At 43.7% G+C, this 25,923-nt stretch overlaps 1 protein-coding gene across 1 annotated transcript; it reads right to left on the minus strand.

The window, feature by feature from the left end:
• Nucleotides 1–3,084: 3,084 nt before the first annotated feature.
• Nucleotides 3,085–25,616, minus strand: LOC144769646 (IgGFc-binding protein-like). The gene is made up of 2 exons (XM_078653823.1): nucleotides 25,493–25,616; nucleotides 3,085–4,319 (listed from the first exon to the last, which is right to left on the minus strand). The coding sequence occupies exons 1-2, from the start codon at nucleotides 25,614–25,616 to the stop codon at nucleotides 3,085–3,087; spliced, it is 1,359 nt and encodes a 452-aa protein (XP_078509949.1).
• Nucleotides 25,617–25,923: the final 307 nt, after the last annotated feature.

Here is a 25,923-nt window from a genome sequence, read left to right on the forward strand (position 1 = left end):
TATACACCGTACCCTGACACAGAAAACCTTAATGCTAATGAGATATGGCAATTATACTATGGTCCAGTTAGAGTATATCAGCGCTTAACTCAGAATGTTTCACACTCCTTACTGGCTGTCCCACAATGAGCAGCTCAGGCAGGGCAACTACAGTTTCCAGCTGTACCTACAATTAGTCCTGTAATTATCAATGCAATTATGGGTGAAATCCCCACAAAACGTGATGAAATTCCATTTTGGATAGCTCAAGGAATTAATCAAATTGAAGCTGTGTAACCCCTTTCAGGACCACAAGATAAGTATAGAATTTTAACTATGTGCTTACCCCCTGGGATGGTTCCCTAAATAGGTGATTGCGCCACTCTGTAATCAGAGCCCTCAGATAGACTCTATAATTTGTGTGATCGCAAACAGTTGAAGCCACCTGATAAGCATCAGTATTCTGATACTCGGGATGTATGACGTTACAACGCATACTTTTACAACGCATACCTTTACAATGCATTTTTACAATGCAACATCCATTACAACGCATTCCATTACAATGCATGCCATTACAACAAATTTTTAACAATTACCTTTACAACGCATTCCATTACAATGCATACTACCTTTACAACGCATACCATTACAGCGCATAACATTACATTGCATATGTGGTAAGTATTGGACAGTGTAGGGGTAAAAATTACTATTTTAACTCCAGGGGGGTGCAAGAGTAGGGTAAGTGTTGGATAGTGTAGGGGTAAAAATTGCTATTCTAACTCCAGGGGGGTGCAACAGTAGGGTAAGTGTTGGGTAGTGTAGGGGTAAAAATTACTAATCTAACTCCAGGGTGTGCAACAGTAGGGTAAGTGTTGGATAGTGTAAGGGTACTATGCGTTGTAATGTCATGCATTGTAATGGTATGCGTTGTAATGACATGCGTTGTAGTGGTATGCGTTGTAGTGTCATGCGTTGTAATGGTTGCGTTGTAATGGCATGCGATGTAATGGATGTTGCGTTGTAAAGGTTTTGTTGTAATGGTAGTGCGTTGTAAAAGTTGCATTGTAAAGGTTGTTTCCCCTCACTCGTCCTTCTTGTTCCTTTCAGGACTCATTGGCTATACAGTATGAGAGAGGAGGGTGTTCTGAGCGCAGACAGGCAGAGCAAGCAAAGCCGAAAAAGGACTCACAATGCCCGTCTGAGCTGAAGTTAAAGAAGGAAGAGAAACTTTCACCATTTAAACCCAAATTTGGCTCTGATAGGTAAATATGACACAAACACTGCGAACTCTCCTCCTGAACAGAAGGTGGGTGGTGACTATTCTCAACAGCACGGCAGAGATCACTATAGTGCAAAAGCAACTAATAAATATATTTCAGTTGAGACCCCAGACCATTGTGTAGGCACTCCAGATAGTTTATATAATTTGAATATATAAATTGAGGATGACATACTTGCACCATATGGGTAATATTCTGGGAACATTTACAATTATCATATGACATTCTCTTGGTGGAGGTCGGTGGGCCTTTCGCTTTCTCGCCCTAGGTGCGCCAGGTATGCCAAGACGTGGGTCCTGGGCTCACTGTGCCACTGGAATCAAGATATCCTGGCTGAAGAGAGTTAAAACCCCGAAACCGGTCCTAGGATGCTTGTTTCCGGTCCACTGCCCTCGGCACCCCTCCAACACCCACAAACCACGCCAGAAACCTCAGCATCGGTCTCGACTCCTCCCTCTCAATGAACCAACAGGTCAACGCCCTCGCCTCCAGCTGGTTCAAAACCCTATGCATTCTCTGTAAGATCTTCAAATGATCCCCCCTGAGGCAAGGAAGACAGTCACACATCCACTAATAACCAGCAGACCGGACTAAGGAAACGCCCTCTACACCGGCATCAGCAAGTCTTTACTCCGCCAGCTCCAGACGAAACAAAACACCGCAGCCAAACTCGTCCTCGGCATCCCTCGACACGATCACATCAGCCAACTCCTATGGAACCTCCACTGGCTCCCCATCGAAGAGAGTCACTTTTAAGATACTCACTCACGCCTTCAAATGCCTTCACAACACCGGTCCCCAATGCCTCAAAGAGAAAATGACATTCCACACACCCAAAAGAAATCTCTGAGCCACCAACCTCGCCCTCGCCGAATTCCTTCTCACCTGCAGAGCCAAGACAGGGGGAAGAGCTTTTTCCTACATCGCAGTCAAGACCTGCTACGAGCTCCTATTCAACATTAGACACCCCCCCTCGCTGAACACCTTCAGAAAGGCCCTCAAGGCATGGCTGTTAAACAGATCGGAACTGCTGACCCCCTTCCCCCAGCGCCTTGAGACCCTCGCGGGTGAGTAGTGAGCTTACAATTCCCTGATTGATTGATTGATTGATTTCCTGTATGTGTTACCTATGTTTGAGCATCTAGACTGATATATCACTCCTAGTGTCAGCTTTGACCTCTGAAAGTCACAGACTACAAAACAGACACTCGACTTCAGCAAGTTTGCTTTATTATCTGGGTCCTAAGGTTCTAGAGACAATAGTTAAGATGTGCTACTAATGTTACCCAGATGCCTCTGACCGTCATAGGCCCCTTAGAACTGACTTGGCACTTAGCTAAAGGCAATAGAAGGCAAATAGGCCTGAGTATATCACAGTATAACTCAAAACATAAATCTATGTAAAGCACAAATATCAAGACATCAAAAGTATGAAAACATCACAGGGTCAATTGTGATTTGAGTCTCAGAACCGAACAAATAGGAAGTAAAATAATAACAGTACAACAGAGTCTCAACTAAGTGAGGACAAGAAATGATTTGTTTTATTCACCAATATTTTGGGAAGCTGAATATATATTTACGGTATGTTATAATGAAAGGAAAATATTAACAGCTAAGAGCAAGAAAACATGTTGGATGCTTAATTTCAAAAGAACTGGTTTTTGCAAACTACATGGCCTGAACTAAATGTTGTAGCTCATTACATTCAGTATCAGAGAGTACTTTAGTGTCACTTAGTTGATAGGAGTATCTAGATCTTCAGTTGTGTCCTCATCGTTCCATCCATGCCTTCATGTGCTGCTTATGCCGTCATGATTCACTTGGTGCACACGGCCTGGCCACCATAACCATGCTGGTCCGCGATTCCAAAAGAAAGGAGCTCAAACCTTGAGGTGGGATGCATGACACTATGTGACCCCGCTCTCTTACCAAATGTATATATGTACATCCCCCAAGAGTAGCTGCTTTTTGGGAACTGGTACCACCGGAAGACTCTAAGAGGCCGCCCGTCGAATCTAAGCCCATGTATGTCAGAGGTCTTTATCACAATCAGTGCTGTGTTGCTGAATTTAGTGCTACCATAAATGCTGTAGGATTTGCAGAACGCACTGGTGTCCGGAATACTTATAAAAAACTGATCATACTGCATGTAGCGGGCCAAACCACCAGTGCAGTGAAACACCACTTGGATGCCAGCGCTTGCAGTGATGACGAGTGGGTTCCTGAACTTCACTTGAATCCTTAGAACTTCTCCTGCCAGCATGTCTCTTTTCACCTCGGTTGATCCAGTTGTGTATCTGACTGTTGTTTGCTGGGAGGTGACGACATAGGCCACATCATACCTAGACTGGAAGGGCAAGGGGGGGACAAAGAAGGTGGTGCCCCAGCTGCTGACAGGCAGAAGCTGCTCGTAAACATGGTCGCACTGACTATGCAGCCAAGCGCATCTGTCGCCTGTCAGTACAGCAATTCGTTTCTCAGACACGATTCTTGTGCCTGAGAGGTCGTCGGAGCTCTGGAGTTGCAAGGCTTCAAAGGGCGCCATAAGAACCTGGAGTTTGTCACCAGCCATATGCGTCTGTCCTTGGAACGTCACTGCCCCCTTGAGGTAGACCTCAACTAGGTTGTCCTCATTGTAGTTGATGATGGCAAATTCTTTGAAAGGCTGTTGGGGCTCCTCGTAGGGGGTGATGACATAGTATTCTGTGCCCAGGGATGTCACAGGATTGACTACTGTTCTGCCGGAGGTGTATAGTTTGCGGGTTTGTGAAATCACGGATATTTGTTTGTCAGAGCGGATGATAACTGTGGAGTCTGCGAATACTGCGCTTCCTGACATCTCGGCAAAGTTAGGGATGCGGACCCACTTAGACTGCTTTCGAGAGAAAAGGTAATCCGTTGCGTTAGTCTGCGGGATGAAGATGGAGACCTTTGTGGGCACTTCGTAGGCTGTGATGACCAGACTCAGAAAAGCATTGTACGTGGGAGCTTGTCCATTCTGCATGAATGCTGTGATAAATTCCTGGCCGAGCTGGACTGCCACAGACAAACCTAGCAAGAACAAAATGTAACCATGAGCAGTTGCTGAATATTAGCACATTTTAAAAGCTTTTACCACTACCTGACACTGCAAATAATTGTATGGCATGACACGGAGGCTAACATTATGCAAATCTCATTTATTGCCAGCTCACAGCTGCAACAATTAAAAATATAGAACTTCAACAACATTCCAATAAGATATAACCTCCCTCCACACAGTCTCCTCCCTTCTTTGTTGCTGCTGCTCACAAGATAAGTACTTTTCATTATACTTTACACCCTCCCTCCCTCCCCCCTCCCCTGTAGGAAAGAGTAACTCATAGTTTTGTCTCATCGTTGCTTGAATCCGCTATCAATTGAATTAATATTTATTTCCTACTATTTTCCTAGGGAGGAGGGTGGCTTTTTTATAAATCGTTATCTGTGTTTTACCGTCTCTCTGTAATCCCGGGAACGAGGTTTTTTTCCCTACATACCCAGCATATCCTTGTATTCCTTTTCGTCGTTTTAAGGCTGAGAAAAATACTTTCTTTGAAAGCCAGTCCCACGCTCCCATTGACATGGCATTGGGGGCTCTATGATGTAAGCCCTCTTCGTTACCAGCTTTTCTTTTGAAAGCTGTCTCACACAGGGCCCCTCTCCCTAAGGCTGACCGCGTATGAGGTGACTCGCCCGATAGCAGTTGCCTTGTAGAGTAACCTCGCAGTTACTAGGATACCATTGTGGCCTCTCTTCGGTGTACCTCTCTGCCCGTAGGAACTGCTCCCTTCCTCAGTGGCTACGAGCTTACACAGATTAAGCTCAGCGGTGCAACGCCTAGGGATTGCACCGCCTAAATCAAACAATGGCATTAAAAAAACATGCATTGGCATAGCCAATAGGTCTCGCCTTTGGGACCTTATAAGTATTTAATTATGCAGCACAATATAATTGGTGCAACATCAACTGTTGCATGGCTAAAAACGTATAATGTCTCAAAGGCGAGGCCTATTGGCTATGCCAATGCTTGTCTTTTTAATGGGGATGTAGAGCTGTGTTTGGAGCACAGGTCACCAAAGCAGCATGCTAGCAATCTGTTTTTTCAATGTACATCGAATCGGGGACGTCACGGATGAGTTTAAGCTGCGTTCAAGCTAAATCTCCATGCTCTTTCGATATGATGAATATTTTTAAACCACTTAATATGTGAAACTCGTTTCATAATAGACTCTATTGGGTCACAGAGAAGCACAGACTCTGCTGCTAAAAATAAACATTGGCAAAGCCAATAGGTCTCAGTTTTAAAAGGTCATGGTTTGCCAATACTTTTTGGCAGTGGCATGTAAATGCATGCATCAAGCTGCATGTGTATACACGGCCCCCAAACTTTGAGTGGGTTTGCAATTAAAAGAAACCTGTTCCAAGATTGCTGCCGATGCAGAAGCATGTTTTGTCGTGCATGTGCACGTTCGTCATGTTGTGTGCTGTAATGTCTGTGCTATGATGTAAGCATGCATCATAAAGCACCACAGCCATTTTTAATTTACCATCCTAACATAACCGACAGCCATGTGAGAATGATAAGCTGAAATGTGAAAAAAAGAAAATTAAAGGTGCTCATGAAACGCAAGAAGGGAAAGAGATGGTCCTTAAGCACGAAGCAGCTGCTGGACCCACGAAAACAAAAGTTAGAAGGTAACACAGCCAGCAGGATGAGAAGCAGGCTGAATAACATTATAGAGTAGGTGAGGAAAAAGCAAGTCAGGAGATAAAAAGAAAAACAAGCTTTCACTGCAAAAGTCTCAAGGGCATCGCTGACCAGCCACCCTCGTGCGGGTGTGTGTGTTGATGCAATTGACGCAGGGGCTGATATATCTGGTTTTGCCAAAGTGCACTGATTCACAACCTTCACAAGAATAACACTAGGCCCATACATTAGAGGTGCAATTTTCCTGAATTGCAGCATTTTTAAACAACAAAAGCCTAAAATCAAATTTTTGAATCTTGCCATATTAGAGTGAAACACAGGAAGCTATGCTGGTAGATAGAGTCAAGATTCTGATGCAAATAACCTGCATAAAATCTCCAAGTTAGTCAGTTTGGATACAAATGATTGTCTATTAATTCAGCATTTCTTTATCGAAAGCATCTCCTAGCTACTGATAGCTTGATTTATTTGCGGGTCGGTTGCGGTGCTGTATGACAGCCCTCCAGCAACATATTATATTTCATTTTTTTTCATTCTGTGTCTGCAATAAATGCTGGATTTTGATGACAGCTCCCAGCTTCAAAAGCGCGCTATGCACGATCATGTTTCCTGGAGTCCGAAGCGGCATATGTTTATGGGATTATTTTATAACCATGGTGCAGCCTAACATGCCATGGCGCTCGACAGTGTGCCCCAACGAGCTTATGTTTATTTATCTCTAAAAGAAATGGACAGACAGATGGAAGGCGAATCAGGATGGGAAAGGTACAGGCATTGCTATGAAACGCTGGGCTTACCTGTTGGGCCCCGTATTCCTTTCCATCACTTGTCCTGCCTGCAGCCGGTCTCCCTCCCGCCGCCGCACCTTCAGCCTACAGCGGCCGCAGAGCGGAGGGGAGCCGGGAATACTACATCACCCAGCCTGCACAGCGGCAGGAAGCAGGAAGCCGACACCGCCCGCAATCCCAGCGCCAGGAGGCGTATAAAACTCTCCACAGTTCCCGCGTCACGGGACCGCGCGCGGATCTGCGCCGGGCTAAGCCCGGGCAAAGGGCGGGCCCTCTGTGGCCTGTAGAGACTGGACTGGGCAACGGACTTTGGCCGTAAAAGTAAAGTAGTAATTTCTCCTACATTTTGTGTTATATGTGTTAACGCCCCTAGGATATAAGATCTTTGCAAGTTCTGTTTTGCAGTCCATTAGCAAGTGTTACCTGGTTGAGTTATTGGGAATATTTGGGAACATTTTATTTAGGCAGTCAGTTGCAACTGTGCCTTGTTATTGCTAGGTTCTAAGTTGTTATTTCTTTAGCAACCATGTCAAATATTAAGATCACTCCTACAGTACAAGGTGCTAACACTTTGGACAACTACCTTGTAAAAAAGGTCTCCAAAATTAATAGTGACCGGAGAGCCTCATTTGGGAAATCTAGCTCTTCAGGGGTTCCTTCCATTAACACTCTCCCCGACTCAATTTTGTCCACTCCTAATGTTAACACCAGTTTGGGAAGCAGGGAGTTGGTTATGGTTGAGGCTCAGGTTCACTTATCCCCACCAGTTCTGAATACTAACATAGTGGTAAGTGCTCATGATTCCATGGTAACTGATAGTCCCAAAGCAAGGAGAGCAGTTAGGGCCTGCAGGAAACAACCCTCCAAACGTGGTGGTGGTAGGCCTAGAAAGGTAATAGAGAATGAGCAAACACCACGCAAACAAAGAGGCAAGTCTGGGGGACCGGATCAGATAGAACCTGTGGTAAGTTGTAGCTCAAGCATGGATCAATTTGAGCTACTTTTGGTTGCTTTTGAGGCAAAGCTAGAGGCAAAAATTGTAGACATTGTTACACCTCTGCTACTAAAAATAGACGCACTTGCTACTGAGGTCGACAGGCTGAGTGACATAGTTAAAAATCAGCCTAGCCCAGGTGTTACTGGCAGGATTACTAGTAAACCTGTTGATAGGGGGCAGCATCATGAGGCAACCAGTCCTGTTTTAACCCAGCACCAAACACAAAACCCTCCTGTAGCCGGGCCTCTTCCAAACCTGATCAGCTCAAATGTCCAACGATCTCTTGGGCATAAAAAATCTGACCCTATTGTTATGATGCCAAAAGGCAGTCAAAATCCTAGAATTCATCTCCTACCTTGAGGCTGCACCGTTTGTGTGTGTTCTCTCTGGGGTGCCAGAGCGCAAGCAGGGGAAATCAGAAAGCTTTCATGAGCTAAAAAATAAGGTGGCTTATTGGCTCTCTAAAAACAGGCCTCTTCCTCCCTCAATTGATGGCCGAATTTTAAACGTTCGTAGGGTGGGGTGGCTTGGCCATATGACTAAGGACATTGAAGGCGATCTGGTAATTGTCAATTTTAAGAGCACCTATGTGGTCCCTTTTCTTAGAGGTTGGCAACCCCAAGGGGGTGATGGTCCCATTGTGACGTGGGAGCTTTCAGACTTCTACCCCAAAACACGCCCTATTATTGTAGTCCTCCTATGGCGTGTCTATGTCGATGATTGCCGTGCTCACGACGTCTCTTCAAATAATTGTGTATCCATTTTAATCGCATAAAGAGTCCCACTTGGGCGGATAGATCTCTACGAATAGGATTTGATTTTCTATCGTTGTTTGACAGATTACTCTGACTCAGCTGACTTTCACACCGCAATTTACCTTGATAAGGTTCTACGATTCAAACTCCCATTACTCTTCAGATACAGGGGGTTATCCCAGCAACGATCTATGATTGTCCTGATGATGGTCTTCTTGACGACAGCAATATAGACCGAAACGTCGACACCTCCATCATCTCCGAAAAGCGTTGCATTGGCACCAACAGACGACCATTTTTAATTATTTTGCTTTGGTTGTTTGTGTAACTCACCAGGAGTTGATGTTTCTGTTATGAACTTATGAGTTGATTGAATGTATACCTTTGTTCATAACTTTGTTTTGCTTGATTTAGTTTATGTACCTCCCTATAAGATGCTTTGACACTGAATATAAAACAACTTTTTTTGCATTTAATTCATTTTCTCCGTTTGTTCTTTTCCTTCCATTTCTTGCTTGATGAACACTAGCTCAGAAGTGTATAATCAAATTTGATTTACTGGAGGACGATACTGTTGTACTACTCCTAATTATAATTGATGGTTACTCTCAAGCAAATCCCTTGTAGTACATACTGACCTCAAACTATTATTAATGTGGCACCAAAGCTGATGGCACGGTCTAATACCATCCGTTCTCAGGGTTCCACCAATGGGTCCGGCATTGAGTCTTTGATCACTGCGGGTACGTTTGCTCCCTTGTCACACCTTGACGAGAATAATTGACTCACTCTAGGGCACGTTACAAACTCCAGTGGGGTAGCGAAGGGATATGTTCTAACAGCTAAAAGTTTGGAGGTTATCTCCCCTGAACTGTACTTGGAAACCGAGCATGGTGCTATCTCAATAGCGCCACATGAGGTCAGTATGCCCACTGCTCCAGTCAGTGAGCCTGCTCGGTCTGGGGTTATAATAACAACCGCGATGGACTCTGACTATACCAAGATTGCAGGTTGGAATATAGCGGGGCTTGAATCCCATGTGTGTAACCCACATTGGGTTGATTACATAGACCAGGGGGATATTTGGGCTTTCCAAGAAACTTGGGCACTATCCCCAGTGTTTCGTGTTGGGTTTTTAAATTTAAGCAAGCAACCCACAAAGGGACCTAAAGGGCGTCCTGTAGGTGGGGTGACTATTTGGGTAAGACAGGGAGATGGTGTCTGGGCTGAGGAAGTAGCTATAGACAGTCCAGACATATTGATTATTAGGCTTAAATCTAAAAAAGGCCTAAACATCCTTTTAGTTAATGTTTATATCAGGGGCCTGCAGGGGGGTAGGGTTTCCCCCACACTTCTGCTTCTGGACGACTTCCTCTCTAGTGTATCGGAGGATGGGTATAGGATATTGCTGGGGGATTTCAACACGTGCTTTGAGCCCCTGGGATTAGTAGATGGTTCTCTTACAGAGGAGGAAGACCTGTCCTGGAGTATCCCACAGCTGGAGTTGCCACCGATAAGGAAATGGACCTGCTCTGCTACATTTATTAAAGGGCTTTGTCTCGATCTGGGGCTGCGAGACGCAAATGGTAGGGCAAGATCTGACAAGCAGGGTAGGCACACCTTCAACAATGGTAGACACAGTAGTCGTATCGACTATATCTTAGTCGATGTGAAACTGTGGGCTGCAGTTGTTGACATGGAGGTCAAGGAACGCCCAGAAAGTGACCATGACCCGCTAATGCTGGCCCTAAGGGACTATAGCTTTCGAGGGTCAGCAAGTGGTATTGCTGAGGTTACCCATGTTGAGGCCATACTTTGTAATGATATGAGAAGGGTGCGGTGGCCTAAAATTGCCGTGGATGAAGAGGCACAAACAGTGATTAGAACCTTAGTGTCCAATTCCTTAGAAGCACTGAACAATTGTGGGTCCCAGGTAGAGATTATAAAAAACATTACAGGCATACATACTGATCTGTTTCTGGGATTAAAAAAATTGTTTGTCAAGCCCAACATGATACAGGCTAAGAGGAAGCAGCCTAGGATAATTACCTGGTTTGACGACGAGTGTCGGCGAACGCAAGGGGCTCTGTTCTTGGCAATAAAGTCTAAAAATCATGTATGTATTAAGTCATGTAGGGAAGCATATAAGGTTGCAAAACACAAGGCAAAAATTAATTGGGATGAGGATCGGTGGGTATCCCTTACTGAAGCTTGCAGCCATCGGAATATGCAGCAGTTCTGGCACCTCCTCAAATGGAGGAAATGTCAGGACAACCACCCATGTCCTGCATCTGTTGGCCAACAGCAGTGGGTTTCCTTTTTTCAAGATCAATTCAGGAATAATAGTGTTGCCCCGGTTGTTCTTCCTTGTCCTGATTATGAGGAACCGTTAATTTTCACCATCCCTGAGGTTACTCATGTCCTACAAAGTATTCCAAGGGGTAAAGCACCGGGACCCGACTGCATCCCTGCAGACTTATTTTTACATAACCAGGAACTTTGGGCTCCTTATATCACTAAGCTGGTCAACGCACTAGCAACGGGAGCAAAGGTCCCAGACTCTTGGTATGGGGCTGAAATGTTACCAATATATAAAAAGGGCGATCGTTCAGTTCCTTCCAATTATCGACCGATCAGCCTCATAGATGCGGTGCAAAAAATAGTAGCCCGACTTGTGTTAGGACGTATTCAGGAATGGATCAGTGATTACGATATCCTTACTCCATTACAGGCAGGTTTTCGGCCACATGTGAGTACGCTAGATCAAGTACTCAGGTTTATGCTGTTATATTGGAAGACAGTTGTCCTTGGTAAAGGTAAGCTGTATGCAGCCTTTGTGGACTTAAGGTCCGCATTTGACCTTGTTCCCAGGGTCAAGTTGTGGGAATGCTTATTGAAACTAGGCTTGCCAGCTGTTATAGTTCATCTTCTAGTGAACCTACATGCCCACACCTTTGCACAAGTTCGGTGGGGAAAGCCTGGGGAGGTCACGGATAGATTTTCTGTAGACACAAGGCATAAGGCAAGGGTGTGTTTTGGCTCCCACATTGTTTTCCCTATTCGTTAATGGGGTTACTAACTATTTTACATCTCATCCTACTGATGCTCCCACCCTGGCGGGGATGAAAATCCCTTTGCTCATTTTCGCGGATGACACTCTGTTATTTTCTAAGACGAGGCAGGGACTCCAGCAGGCCCTGTCTCGTTTTGAGTTGTTCTGCCGTGAGCATGAGCTAGAGGTGAATGTGTCGAAAACCAAATTCATGGTATTAAAAGGATTGACACCAGTTGCTGCCAGGGTCACTCTAGGTGGTACCACCCTCGAGCAGGCTAAGTTATTTACCTACCTGGGAGTCCCATTGAGTGAAAATCTCAGTTGGAAACCGCAGGTTGAGTTACTGGCTCTTAAACATGCCCAACTAGGAGGAGCCCTTCTCAAGGAGCATAAAAGTTCCCACACTCGCCCCATATCGCCTCTTATTAAAATCTATGGCACAAAAGTTCTGCCCTCAGTATTATATGGGGCTGAGCTTTGGGGCTATTCTAATCTTGATCCGCTTAAAGTGGCTCAAAATAAATTTCTTAGGGTAGCCACAGGTCTGCCACATTCATCACCGCGCATCCCACTTTTATATGACCTAGGGTGCCAACCAGTGGAGGACCTAGCAAGATATCGCCCCCTAGCGTTTTGGAGGCGTCTGTGGACAATGCCTGAGCTTCTGCTTTATGCTAAAGCTTGCTCTGAAGTTAGGGACCTTTTGGGCTCTGGTAAAATAGGGTGGTTTAAAGAAATAAGATCTACCCTTAGTGCAATGGGGCTCGATGAACTATGGCTTAACCCAGTTTCAGCTGTCTTTCCTTCTAAAAAGGAGTTGAAGGATCGATATTGTGATTGGGTCATAGGTAGAAGGCATTCTCAAATAGCGCCCAGCTCTCTCACATCGGCATTCGTTCTGCTGAAGGATTTTTCGTCCCTAGAAACGTATTGGGACATTATCTCTAAACCACAGGATCGGAAATTATTCCACCAACTGAGAACTGGCACACTACCATTGAGGGCCTTCACTAAAACATGGGGTAAGGGTGGATTAGATCAATGCCCATTGTGCACGGGGTCGGGTGAAAGTGTTAGTCACTTCCTCTTTGTATGCCCCCTATATGATGCTCCTAGATCTAAGTGGTTACGCCCGGTCTGTAGAAATCTGGGCACCCTCTCAGCTTCAGAAGCTAGTAGAATTTTAAGATCAGATACGTCCACTGTGATTGTTGTTGGGGTTGCAAAATTACTTGGTTGGGCGTGGACCTTACTGTCTCGGCTAATTAATCTGTCATAAGGGTATTGTTGTCGTGTACTCTCAGGATGTTTTTGATCTATGACTCCCAAAAGAAAACCACTCGCACAGATGGGGTGTGTATATGGATTGTTGTTTTAAACTTTAAAAAAAAACACAAAAAAAAACCTTTTTTATTCCTGTAAATGAAGTCAAATATAAGTGATTTAATTCTGTGTTAGATTGTGTTTTTAACTTTTCACTAAATTATTTTCTTAACATATTGCTAACTTTGTATAAATTGTGTTATATTACTGCATGTTAGCATGTCTTTTATGATAAATAATCGAATAAAGACTTCCTGAAACTGAACTGAGCTATGAAACAGTAAAATGTTAATTAGAAAGGTGTCTGAAAAGAAGAAACAGTCATATACTGAGACAGACTCGGAGCATTGCTAAAGAAAAAAGTAAACAGACTGCACTAAAAATGGAGGCCGAGATAAAAAAAAATGAACGCAATACAGAAATAGAGCAGGTTAATTTGAATTAAAGAAAAAAAATTACAGAACCTGGGGTTTAAAAGGAGTAGGAGAACGAACCCAGTCAAAACTAGATTGAGGTGGACAGAAACAAAATTTCTGACTCGTATATCATTGTTGTTTATCGAGGTAGGCAATGGCCCAGTCTTCATTGTAGGGGGTTACACTATTCAGTAGGATAGGCGTGCTCGTCCCCCCAGTACATCGTATGTTTGCAACAAAAATAGATGTGGTAATGGAATAGCCAGCCAAAATCTATGGCTGACCCTCTGAAGGGCTTAGTGACCAATCAATCTATACTAATGATGCGAAGCAGGACCACCTGGATCATTTGTGGAGCAGCTATACTTAATGAACGACTTGAAATGGGATACTATGCTTTTTCTGGTTACATGGAAAAGCATGTATAAAGAGAGCACATCACTTCCGTTCATATGATGCATCCTTAGGACTTGGTGCACGTCCTGTTTTGTTTGTGTCAGCCATGTGCTGACCAATTGAGTGCTTCACAAAGAGGGGGTGGGCTGTTCCAAGACTAAACCTTATATTAAAAATACGAAACGCATTGTGATGTATTGTACAGCGTTTTGCAATCTGTTTATGAAATGCATTTTACATTTCAAAAGATATTTCTGCGTCAAAAATAAAATAAGGCCCAAAACAGTAAGGAACTTCAAGAGCAAAACAATGACTGCCATCAGCACCTACGGATAGTGTGAGTGGGCGACCCGACCATATAAACACCTGCCCACCAACACCGAGGGCGAACTGTGAGACTAGCTCTGGTGCGAGCTGAAGCTCTCTGAACATCTGTCTGCGTCTGGGCATCCCAGGCGGCTCTGAAGCGTGGCAGTATGTTAATGAATCTCACCATCAGAGTCGACATGTAACATGTTTTAAATCCAGTCACGGGGGTGGGGGCGGGGGAGGGGTGAGAGACAGTGGTGTACACCGCCTATCTGTTTTTGTTATTGTACAAAAGGAAGGGTTCCAAACCATTCTTCAGTGAATTCCGCAGCAGCTCCAGTTATGTCCTCTTAGCAATAACGGGATATATCAAAAATGCATAAACAGGTGGTACACTATTGTGACATAGTACAACGCAGGTTGTGGTAAGTTATCGCCCACCATACCCCTGCACTATAGTTCATTATCATGTCTGGTGCCCCTGTAGCATTATAGAAACATTACATTGTTATGTATTCTCGGCCCATTCCATTAAGGATAAATGTTTTATAGATTGCCAATAACATTTTACAGGTCGATACTTTTACAACTGCTAATATACCTCTTAGTATGTGGCATAGGCTCTGTATAGTGTGCATGTGGACGTTATTGAATTATTAAACGACCCCCGGGATTGTGGTGGATCATGGTACATTCCCTATTGGTATTTGGTTGACATTGTATATTACACCATGCAATAACCTATAATTTTTATATTTCGATGGTATTTGGTGAGACTATATTACACCCTGCTCTACCCTATTACATTGTTCTTTGGTGGGCATTACACATTACACCATGCTCTACCCTATAACTTTTATATTAAAATAGTCAGCTCAAAATATTATAAAATAGTTAATATCACAAAATAGCCTGGTCGGCTGCTCTTCTGGGAGACGTTCACAATCCCTTTGTGCTGCCACATGGTGTTTTTGTTATAACATCTAAACGTAAATTGATGTCTGTGCACGAGCCACTTCACTCGAGCAGCCTTCGCTCTCTGCTAAATAGAGTCGAACCGACTGCCCAAGTTGCTCACATTCACGTATTTCCAAAGCTAATGGCCATGGCCTCAAATATGAACAGCGCATCTTGAGATGCAGACATTAAAGGTGGGAAGAGTATGAGGGACTCCGGAGTTTGGATGTAAAGGCCATTCTGCATACCCTGCATCATTAGTATCCGAGAGACAGTGAATCCAGAACGACGCGGCAGAGATGGGCTCGGTGGAAGCGTTTACACCGATTCATTCTCGTGTCAAGGGGCGCAATTTTACACCCAACGGCAGATGATACACACTGACCCGAAAATGTACTTAAAAGCAGCTTCGGTTCCTTTCAATGAAAAGAAATGTTATTCCGAAGAAACATTCCTCGGTGAACCAACGCTGCTCTGTATTAAATGTCAGGCTGCAGAAAAGGCCTCAAGTGTGCTTATTCCGCAAAGTGGCCTATGTGTTTACATGACAACACTAGTCTGCCAGACATTTATGTGACGTGAACTCTTATCTAGCCTCGCGGCAGCGCACCCTGTTTACAAACATCCCGAAAACCACTCCTAAAAGTCAGCTACTTCTATCGAAACGAGGTTCCCACTGGACACTGGAGCAAAAAGAAAGTCAGGAGTTTTGGGAAAAAATGAATACACTTTTCAAGCTTGAGGCATCCAGTTCGGGAAGCCCCAGCGAGGTGGCGCTCTTGTTCACCTCTGCTGTAATGGGGTTCAGAATAAAGGCGGACTTCTGTACATAAAAGTTTAATTCGGCCGGTGGAACAGAAGTTTCAGAACTTAGAAGTCACAGCGACCACCTTGTCCTGTTCGGCTACCGTGCAGAATACTTTCTGAATAAATGTAATATAGTAATAAACATGTTAGATGACGTTTACTAAACTGGTTATGATTAAAAAGGCTCCTCAGTTCATGCAAGGGGGGCCTTTCCAAGTGACTGACTCGACGATCTTTTTTCGATTGTTTTAAAAACTGAATTAAGTCCTAATGAATTGGGAGCGACCCCACTATCTTTTTAATAAGCTGGTAGTGTCAGAACGGTAGGCTACAGGGTCGCCCTACACCCCGCTCTGTGACATATCACAGGCCCCTCAGCTTTACCCAAGCTGATGATTTGTGTTGCCTCTTGCCATATTGTCTACCTAATGGGGCGATCACGCAAGTCACGAGGAGCAAAGCGCGGCGCCCCAACGCGCGTGGCCAACATAGTGGGAGCGCACGTGCTCGCAGATATATCACGCTAAACTGCGAGGGAGACAATCCCATCTGAGGCTGCGCCTGCTGCAGTCATTAAGCGCCAGTAATTTGGAATTTTTATATTGTCTCCTCATTCACACATTTGTTATATGGCGCCAGCCGAGCGAATTCATCCCTGCAGTAAAACAAGAACCATAATCTATATATATAAAAACAAAAGTATGTCTGTCTGTCTGTTTGTCCTTTATGCATTACTACACCATTCATCCGATCGCCATGAAACTTTGGGAAGTTGTTGACTACACTCCCGCGAAGGTTTCTGGCATAAACAGGGCCCTCATAATCTTTCGAATACTGATGAACGCACCAGACGGAAAAACAACAAATCGTGTATCCACAAGCACTAGAATAAATAAATAGAATAAAAATGACACTTTCAAATGTTTTCCATATTAAAATGAATACGTTTTAATAAAAATGACACAATGTAAATTGAATGTTATCATAACGACTTTCCTTGAATTTCCTTTCTTCGGAGATCGCAGCAACGCGCGATGGGTAAGCTAGTATATATATAAATTCTTAAACATATTAAGTGCATCAGTTTCCTTGCCACAAACAGAGCCGTATCGTTTCACTCCAGTGACCCCTATCGTTATCCTTTTATCACTCTAGAGTCGGCAAACAACAGTGGGTAAAGCGTATATGTGGTGATGTCTACCCCAGTACCACTGCCTGTCACTCATGCAATAAGTTGAGTTGCAGTGCCGCCATTCTAATAAAAAACCATCTCGGAAAGGCAATCGACACCCAGTAATAGTGCTTCGTGCTGGCAATCAGTGCATCTGGGAGCATCTCAATTACGTTTTTAAATGAGGCAGAATGGGAGTAAAGAGGAACAAGCATTGGCTGCGCGGCAGTAAAGCGGCGCGGCAATCAAAGTGGCAGCAGGGAGAGGGGGCATGGACGATTTCCTTTCGGGAGTGTGCAACCATATGGCGCCACCATATGTTGCTGCGCGCTCCCGAAAGGAAATCGCCATGATGTGCACGTGTTGCATTGCAAGCAATGCAACGTGCGTAGGATGAGACCTAAAGAGGCACAGAAATAGAAAAAGAGCCATCATCAGTGCAAAGGAAAGACCCTTAGCATAGGCCATGCATGCTCTGTGCGTGCCGGTGGCCATTTTAGCAGTTTGGGTTAAACATGCAAAACATACTGGCGTGTCCATTTGAACTTGTTGGTCAATCTATTGCCAATAACTAAGGTGAAATTGACAAAGGTTAAATCCCCTGTTATGCAGAGTCTGAATAATAATTGCTCCTTACCTATAACCATGCCCACCAACAGTGTTCCGACTGTACCGAATACTGTCGATTTATCGGTTGCCCAATCAGACTCGGATCCATCTTTCGAAGACCTGGAGGGTACACCAGATCTAGAATTATGTCAGTCGCCTGACAAAGAGGACTCGAGTCTGAGTGGGTCCAATGATGTGGAAACAGCCCCTGTACCCATTGTTCCCCGGAAAAGGGCTCCTAACCCTCCTAAGGTTACATCGAAGGGCAAAAGTAAAGCAAAAGCACCAGTTAGGAATCACAATTTGATTTCCCCTACCCCACAAATGATATCAGGTATCCCGTGCTGGGTGCAAAATATGGTTACAGATTTAAAACTGGACCTTGAAGCCACTTTAGCAGCACAAATCAAACCTTTAATTTCTAAAGTGGACAGGCTTACTTCGTTAATACATTCCAAATGGCCACAAAAAAAGCAAGGACAAGGGCATGTTCACTTGCAAGGGACTACAGATTTAGTCTCTGAATGCTTAACGAGCACCAAGTCCCCTAAAGACGCTTTAAATAAGGTCCAAGGTAGCGTAGCCCTTGGGAACTCTGTATCTCTTGAGTCGCAAACAGCGAACAACTCCGTCCAACCAATAATTGTACCAAAGGGGAATGTCCCTGTACAGGCGACTCAACACTCTGATGTTGCTAATATTGCCACCACATCTATTCAAGCTAAAGAAGTAGCAGGGAAACCCAATTTAACTACCGCACCTCTTTCTATAAATAAACCTGAAGGGACCAAACCGAAGCAGGCACGTTTCAGGTCCATCAATCTACCACCAGAGGTTTCTCCTTTTGTTGTTGTGTTGACAGCAGTTCCCCCATTGAAAGAGGGAGTAAAAGAAACGTTTACTGAGCTTAGAAACAAATGTGCTCAATGGCTCCATCTACATAAACCCCTACCTAATAGCATGAACGGCGAAATTCTTACCGTCCGGAGAGGGGATTGGGTGGGCAGAAGTAAGAAATCAATAGAAGGGGACGTAATAACTGTCAATTTTAGGGATGTAGGGGCAGCTAGTTATGTATGTAATGCACCCAATAGTGGTCCTGCGACTCAAATTAAACCACTTCCTTTGTCACATTTTTTATCAAAACCCGCACGTCCTAACCCCCCCTGTCCCACTTTTCAAAGTAACAGTGGACCAGGGTTTTTTCCACAGCAAGCCGTCAAACCTTGGCCCCAACCACCTTATCCGCCCCCTCCTTTTCCACACTATGTTAATTTACAGCAGCAGTTACCAAATGCCCCATCTTTTCCTATGCAGCAAGTTAAAGTACATTGGCAACACCCTTTTCATCTTCCGCCACCTTTATATCAGCCTGCTTATCAATGGCAGCAACCTTTCCAGCCTCCGCAATTAGATAAACATCCGTGGCAACAAATGTGGCAGGACCCGCCCCACTCCCAAAACCCAATGTCCTCACAATTCGCCCACCCAAACAGATATGCCGTGTTAGATGAGGTAGACTGACTTAGCCCCCTAGATGCACTGGACCTAAACATTCCTAAGTCCTTTTTTGATATGGAGCGTTCTTCTTCTTCCTCTGTCACACCCCTTACTGTACCTCACGAAGTCACTACATTGGCACTACCAATACCTCCCCAGTACACATGTAATCAGGGTAGCTCTGATATATGTATAACTACCACTAGTCCGAGCCTGAGTCTAGTTACCATCATTCGGGAAGAGGGTCTTGCCTTTTTCCCCCCAGCAAATCAGTTGGAGATATCTGATGGTGGTAATCCTGGTAAACCAGCAGGAATTTCTCTTATTTCTTGGAACATCGCTGGTCTTACCGGCAAATTAGGTACACCCTTTTGGACCAGTTTTTTGGGTGAGGGTTTTGATTTAATCCTACTTCAAGAAACTTGGTGTCCAGACCCCATCAACATTGAAGGGTATGTATCCTTCTGCCTTAGAGCAACTAAATCTAGCTCGGGTAGGGCTAAGGGGGGCCTTTTATTGTTAATGTCAACCAAGCTGTGTGAATGTACGGTTAAATACAGTACAACCGTGGGGACATACAGCCAAGTTATTAGGGTGGAGTGCAGGAAGAACATTGATTTAGTTATCGTTAATTTTTATAATAATAATTTTGGTGCTACTAGGGGGGATATTTTACTGCCTCTAGAAAGGGAAATCAATAAGGCTCTTGATATCTCGAAAAGAAAGGCTGAGGTGGTTTGGGCTGGTGATTTTAACTTGCAACCCTGCCATCTGTCCAATGGGAATAACTGTGGTTTCGATGCAGCATTAAATAGCCATTGGGGAGATCAGGGGGGGAGGGAGGACTCTCCCCACTTTCAACACTGCAGTTATGGTTCCACTTTAAATAATATGCTAGCCATGCTAGATCTGACCCTGTTAAATTGCAATGTTAATAATCAGGCAATTATATGCCCTACATTTACAGGCAGGGGTGCAGGTTCATTTATTGATCATATTTTGATGTCTAGCAGTGGAGCCTACACGGATTTGTATGTGAATGAAGAAAGTCTCAGTGACCACAATAGCCTACGAGTCACCCTCTTGGGGCATGGTACTTCATTAGTTCCAGGTGGTAAATGTATAACTGATATAGTGCCTGTTAGACCAAAGGGCCTGAGGGTTAAATGGACTGGTCTAAACTCTAAAACCAAGCAGAAGGAGGTCGTTATGCTTTGCAAGAACCAAATTAGTTATTGCTTGGATGATGACAGTGATTCTGGCTGCCTAACAGATTATTTTGTATCTATGAATAGCTGTATTGATGGTATTTTTACTAAAACCCCGTCAGCTAATAGTGGTCCAAAACAGGGGTGGTTTGATAAGACATGTATAGTCGCCCTCCGTGACCTAAAGAATGCACTAGGCACTAAACCACGTGTTAAGACGGACATACAATATCTCAGGGCCTGTTATAAAACAGCTATTAATAAAAGGAAAAGGGTTTTGCAGTCTGAGGCGTGGGATAAGTTGAGGGAGGCGGCTGAGACCAAAAATAGTAAACTCTATTGGGAAACAATTAACAGCCCGTTTCTCAATAAAGAAAATGTCCCAGAACTGACCTCATACGTGGCATGTAGCGATTGGGTTAACCATTTCTCTAAAATATTTAATCCAGAAAGGTCAACCTCTGAGTTATCACCACCAGTTATAAACCCATGGTTGCCCCTTCCGTTGGCTATAACACTAGAAGAATGTCAGGAAGCTATCTCTTTAAGTAAAGGAGGAAAGGCCCCTGGCCCCGATGGGGTTCCGCTGGATTTATACAAAGACGAAACAGCGTTATGGGCTCCCATTTTGGTGAGGGTTTTCAATTGTGCGGCCGAAAGTGAATTTCCCTCTACTTGGGGTCAATCGATTATCATTCCCTTACATAAGAAAGGTGACAAGGCAGAGGCTTCTAATTATCGTCCTATTTCACTACTGGACGCCTCTGTAAAGGTGATGAGTAGGATCTTGCTGAAGAGGCTAGAAGACTGGGCAACGGATTTTAACATTCTAATTAGAGTCCAATATGGTTTTCGCAAAGGCCTGGGTACACTGGACCAATGCGTAAATCTGGACCTTTTAATTAGTAAATATACTGTGGCCAAAAGTGGCAACCTCTTTTTATGTTTTGCTGATCTGAGCAGCGCCTTTGATTTGGTTAACCATAACATTCTCTGGGAGGTTCTGCTTGACGCCGGGGCACCTAGGGAAATAGTGTACTTTTTAGCTAGATTGTACGAAAAACTCTCATGTAAAGTTCGCTATGGCACCCTTGGCGAATGTACCCCGTTTTTTAGAGTGTCACGGGGCATACGTCAGGGTTGTGTTTTAGCCCCGCTTTTATTTTCCCTTTTTATTAATGGTGTCGACCGATCATTGACTGACATCCCAGCTGATGCCCCTTTGATTGATGGTAAACCTGTTCCGCTGTTACTTTATGCGGATGACGCTGTTCTTTTATCGCGAACACAGTTGGGCCTACAGCGCCTAATCGATAATTTTATGCAGTTCATTCAAGCTAGGCGGCTTCGTGTGAATAAAACCAAGACATATGTAATGTCTTGTGGTCAGGCAGCCAAGCAGGTAAAGCACACTTTCTTCCTTGATAAGGAAAAGCTAACTTCTGTAAAGTCCTTTTGTTATCTGGGAATAACATATAATAATAGAGGGTCTTGGAATGCGGAATTTGAGGCCGTAAAAACAAAAATGCTACGGTCTACCAGTAGCATATTTCGTTTTGCCTCTAAACTCGGGTCACGAAGTATTCTTGATATGATGAACATCTATAATGTATGCTGTGTTTCCTCTGCTCTGTATGGGGCAGGGGTATGGGGTCACTGTGAGGGTATTTCTTTGCAGAAGGAGGAAAACAAGTTCTTAAGGAGGTTGTTATGTGTTCCCCCTTCTGCCTCCATCCAGTTGATCCACGAAGAAGTTGGGATCGAGTATATTTCTGACTTAGCAGCAGTTCGGCCACTCTTATTGTGGCGTTCTATTTGGGCTAAGCCAGAGACTCGATTCACCAAGGACATTATCCTTGACTGTATAGGCTTGGATCACTCCTCACGCGTATCATGGTTAAGATACATTCATCGTTGGTATCTACTTCTTTTTAATATTGATGTGTTTCGTGAGCCTGAAAAGGTTGTCTCCATTTCAAAAAAAGAAATCAAGATAACGTTTCTTAATTTTCGTAAGGCTGAACGAGACAAAGCCGTTGGCAATCTTGTTACTATAAAATTTTATAAAGACCTAAATCTAGTTCCCGGACTACAATCCTACCTTGTATTTGTGACTCGCCCTTCTCACCAGTACGTTTTAACACGGGTCAGATTGGGCATAGTACACCACTTGGTTGCTTTTCCAAATACAAAGACTAGTTCAAACATCCCCTGTCCATGCGATAGTACCTCTAGGCAGAGTAGTTGCCATTTTTTGCTTTTTTGCAAATTTTATCAGTGTTTTAGGCTAAAATACCTTAAACCTATTTTTATCAAATATAACATTTGCACTACACAAACAGCATTGATATTTTTATCTTCATTAGAGAATGAGGAGACTTGTTTTTTTTTTAGCTACTTTTATTCTAAAATGTACAGCTGCCAGGAAAAGTATTGTAATATAATGTTGTTTACTTACCTGTCTGTACTTATGCTCTACAGCTGCCAGGATCTGTTTATGATGATATTACTGTTTAACGCTCCTGTCTGTATAGATATGCTTCCACTTTTAAATTTTATATCAATTTCTGTAATTAAGGTATTGCTAAACATGAAGTTGACCACAGTATTGATTGATTATAATAATTTCTAATGTACAGTTCCCCATGAAAAGTCTAGTGAGTAACTCCTACTGATCCCCAGCTAATTTATGTAAGAATGTTTGTATTTTATAATGATGCTGGCCTATAGAGGAGGGATCACTTCCAATCTGATGCACTTTAGCCTTCTTTTCCTTTTGGAATAATTATATGGTGATTTTTTAATATTTCAATCATGTATTTTTGCTTGTATGATTTGTATGTACAAATCGAATAAAAGCTTTTTGAATTGAATTGACTCACTGTGACCCTGTAACAATTAATCTCCCCCAGCCTCATGTCCATATGTAGCCGCAATGGTAACGTACCATCGCTGAATCCAGGGCAACATGAATTCTTGTAATCCTTAAAGAATAAAGTTGTGTATTGTCTTGATAAGAATCATGCTCTTCCACCTAATAGATCACACCAAATATTGATGACCCTGAGAGTGAGGTTTGTAGGGCCTTTAAGGAAGACCTTTAAAGATGGTTGTATAATCATTAGTCTACAATAAATTAGGAAGCCGCATCGCTATTCTCCCCCAGTTGAAGGTCTTATATAACTCATAGTAGACTGAAGTAAACTTACCTCGATCGTGAGAAAGAAGTGTCGCATCCACGGTTTCTCACCAGTTAAGGGATCTATCTAAATCGAGATTAAGTCTGTGACAAAGTGACATTTTATGTATAGAACTAACATAAAATCAGATTATGTAGTTCAGTGATAATTTTTCCAGTATGTATTTTATCTGAGTTCTTTATATTTAAATGTTGCATGCATATTGACCAATTTTAAATTGATGTATTCTTACTTTTTGTAATGGTTTTTATTAACTATACAATAAAAGACTTAAACACGCATTAGTCTACAACATCCAGACCTTGCAGGAGAAATCCTAGTGAGGTCCATACCTATTTCTCACTTCTCCAGGACTATTGGATTACACCCATTGGATTTCTTCTATCGTCACGTACGTCACCCAGCAACAGGACCCAGTGATAAATTGAATAGGCACCAGGTGGATAGGGAGGGCTACCACATTCTTCACCCACTAGCCACATCTAACAGGTTCCAAGCATTGACTTCAGTACATGATAATGACTGACTCAAAAAAGGTATGGTGGGGGAGAGGTGTGACAAAGAGTGGGAGCGGAATCTAACGTAGCAAACAAAACCAAACCGGCGGCAGGGCTGCTAGAAATTAATAAATTCTGTTACTAGGGGGCGTGGCTAGCCGAGTAGCGAAATGGCCGCTCTGTGAGTGAGCTCCGCCGGCTACGTTCTCTAATCCTTCATTTATCCTTTTCAGCGCTATCACCTACAACTGCCAGACCCTGATTACGCTAGCAGCACCTTGAAGCTACTAAGTGTGCAACTAGCTATTTTACTTGGCGTTTTTTTTATAAAATGAAAGTGTCGTTTTTAAAATGTAAATCTCTCACAATATTTGCACAGAGCATACTTACAGCCTAATTGTGCCCAATTTCGCTTTACCTTCACGGTACCAGCCGATTCTAGGGCTGTTGACCGGGAGTTAAGGTTTAGAGCGGCGGCCATATTGAGTGAGGGGCTAGAGCAGTGAGAGTGCTCTAGCGTCCTCTACTTAAGGAGGCCAGTTACAACCGGCGCGAGATTTCAGCGCTATCACCTACAACTGCCAGACCCTGATTACGCTAGCAGCACCTTGAAGCTACTAAGTGTGCAACTAGCTATTTTACTTGGCGTTTTCTTTATAAAATGAAAGTGTCGTTTTTAAAATGTAAATCTCTCACAATATTTGCACAGAGCATACTTACAGCCTAATTGTGCCCAATTTCGCTTTACCTTCACGGTACCAGCCGATTCTAGGGCTGTTGACCGGGAGTTAAGGTTTAGAGCGGCGGCCATATTGAGTGAGGGGCTAGAGCAGTGAGAGTGCTCTAGCGTCCTCTACTTAAGGATACGTCCGCTTTCCGCGCTAGCGGTCGCGTTTGCGGACGCGCCTCATCAGCGCCGGAGTCACGCCTGAGTCAGCTCCACGGACGTGCCTTAGGGCCATGGCCGCTTCACATGTGTCTGCCACCACTACAACTCAGGTAACTCCCTTAATTCAGGCTAGAATCCACACATGTAGCAAGTATACGTCTGCCTTTATGAAGACCCTACAACCAGTGAGACCTTCTGCATGTAGACTGTTTAAGATGGGATGGGAGAAAGATACATGTCAGAACTGCTTTTTGCATATTGATCCTGTAGGAACAAAAGCCTCTAAGGCAAATCCCCCCAAACTACCGATGTCATCTATATCTCAACCTTTCTCGTTCCTCAGCCTAAATAGCCGCTCCCTACCAATGCACAGAACGGAAATATTTAACATCTTAATGGATGAAGCACTAGATGCCTTATTTCTGACTGAGACCTGGCTCAAGGAAAGCTCAGGACCGGATATAGCCATGGCACTCCCAGATACATATGCGATAGTTAGACAAGATCGCAATAAGATACCTGGGGGTGGAATAGCTATTATATTTAAAAGAACTTACAGTTGCGATTTCAAACCCCTTAGTTGGGACGGATGTGAGGCCGCAACTTTCAAACTCTCACTGGCCCCAAATTTCACCCTTTCAGGAGTTTTGGTCTTTCGACCCCCAGGGTCGGCGTCCAAATGGTTGACCAATCTCTTAGATCTTATCGGCCCACTGGCGATGAAAACTGCCAACTTCACCATCCTGGGGGATATTAATCTACACTTAGAGGATGATAACTGTTCCCTGGCTAAAAGTCTGATTGGGGATCTAGCCTCTCTTAATTTGATATTAAAAAATTCAGGATCAACACATCGTGCAGGCCATCTGCTAGACCCCATACTCTCTAATCTTAATAATATCAATATGTACCCTGCCCTGCCCTTGCCATGGTCAGACCACTACATGGTCAAATTCACACTTCAGGATGGAACAATCAAGAAAGATTACATCCAAACACCAAATAAGTGCATTAGAAAATGGAAGCAAGTAGACATGGAGAGTCTTAAT

Source organism: Lissotriton helveticus, chromosome 7, assembly GCF_964261635.1.
Source record: "Lissotriton helveticus chromosome 7, aLisHel1.1, whole genome shotgun sequence".
Lineage (NCBI taxonomy): Eukaryota > Metazoa > Chordata > Amphibia > Caudata > Salamandridae > Lissotriton > Lissotriton helveticus.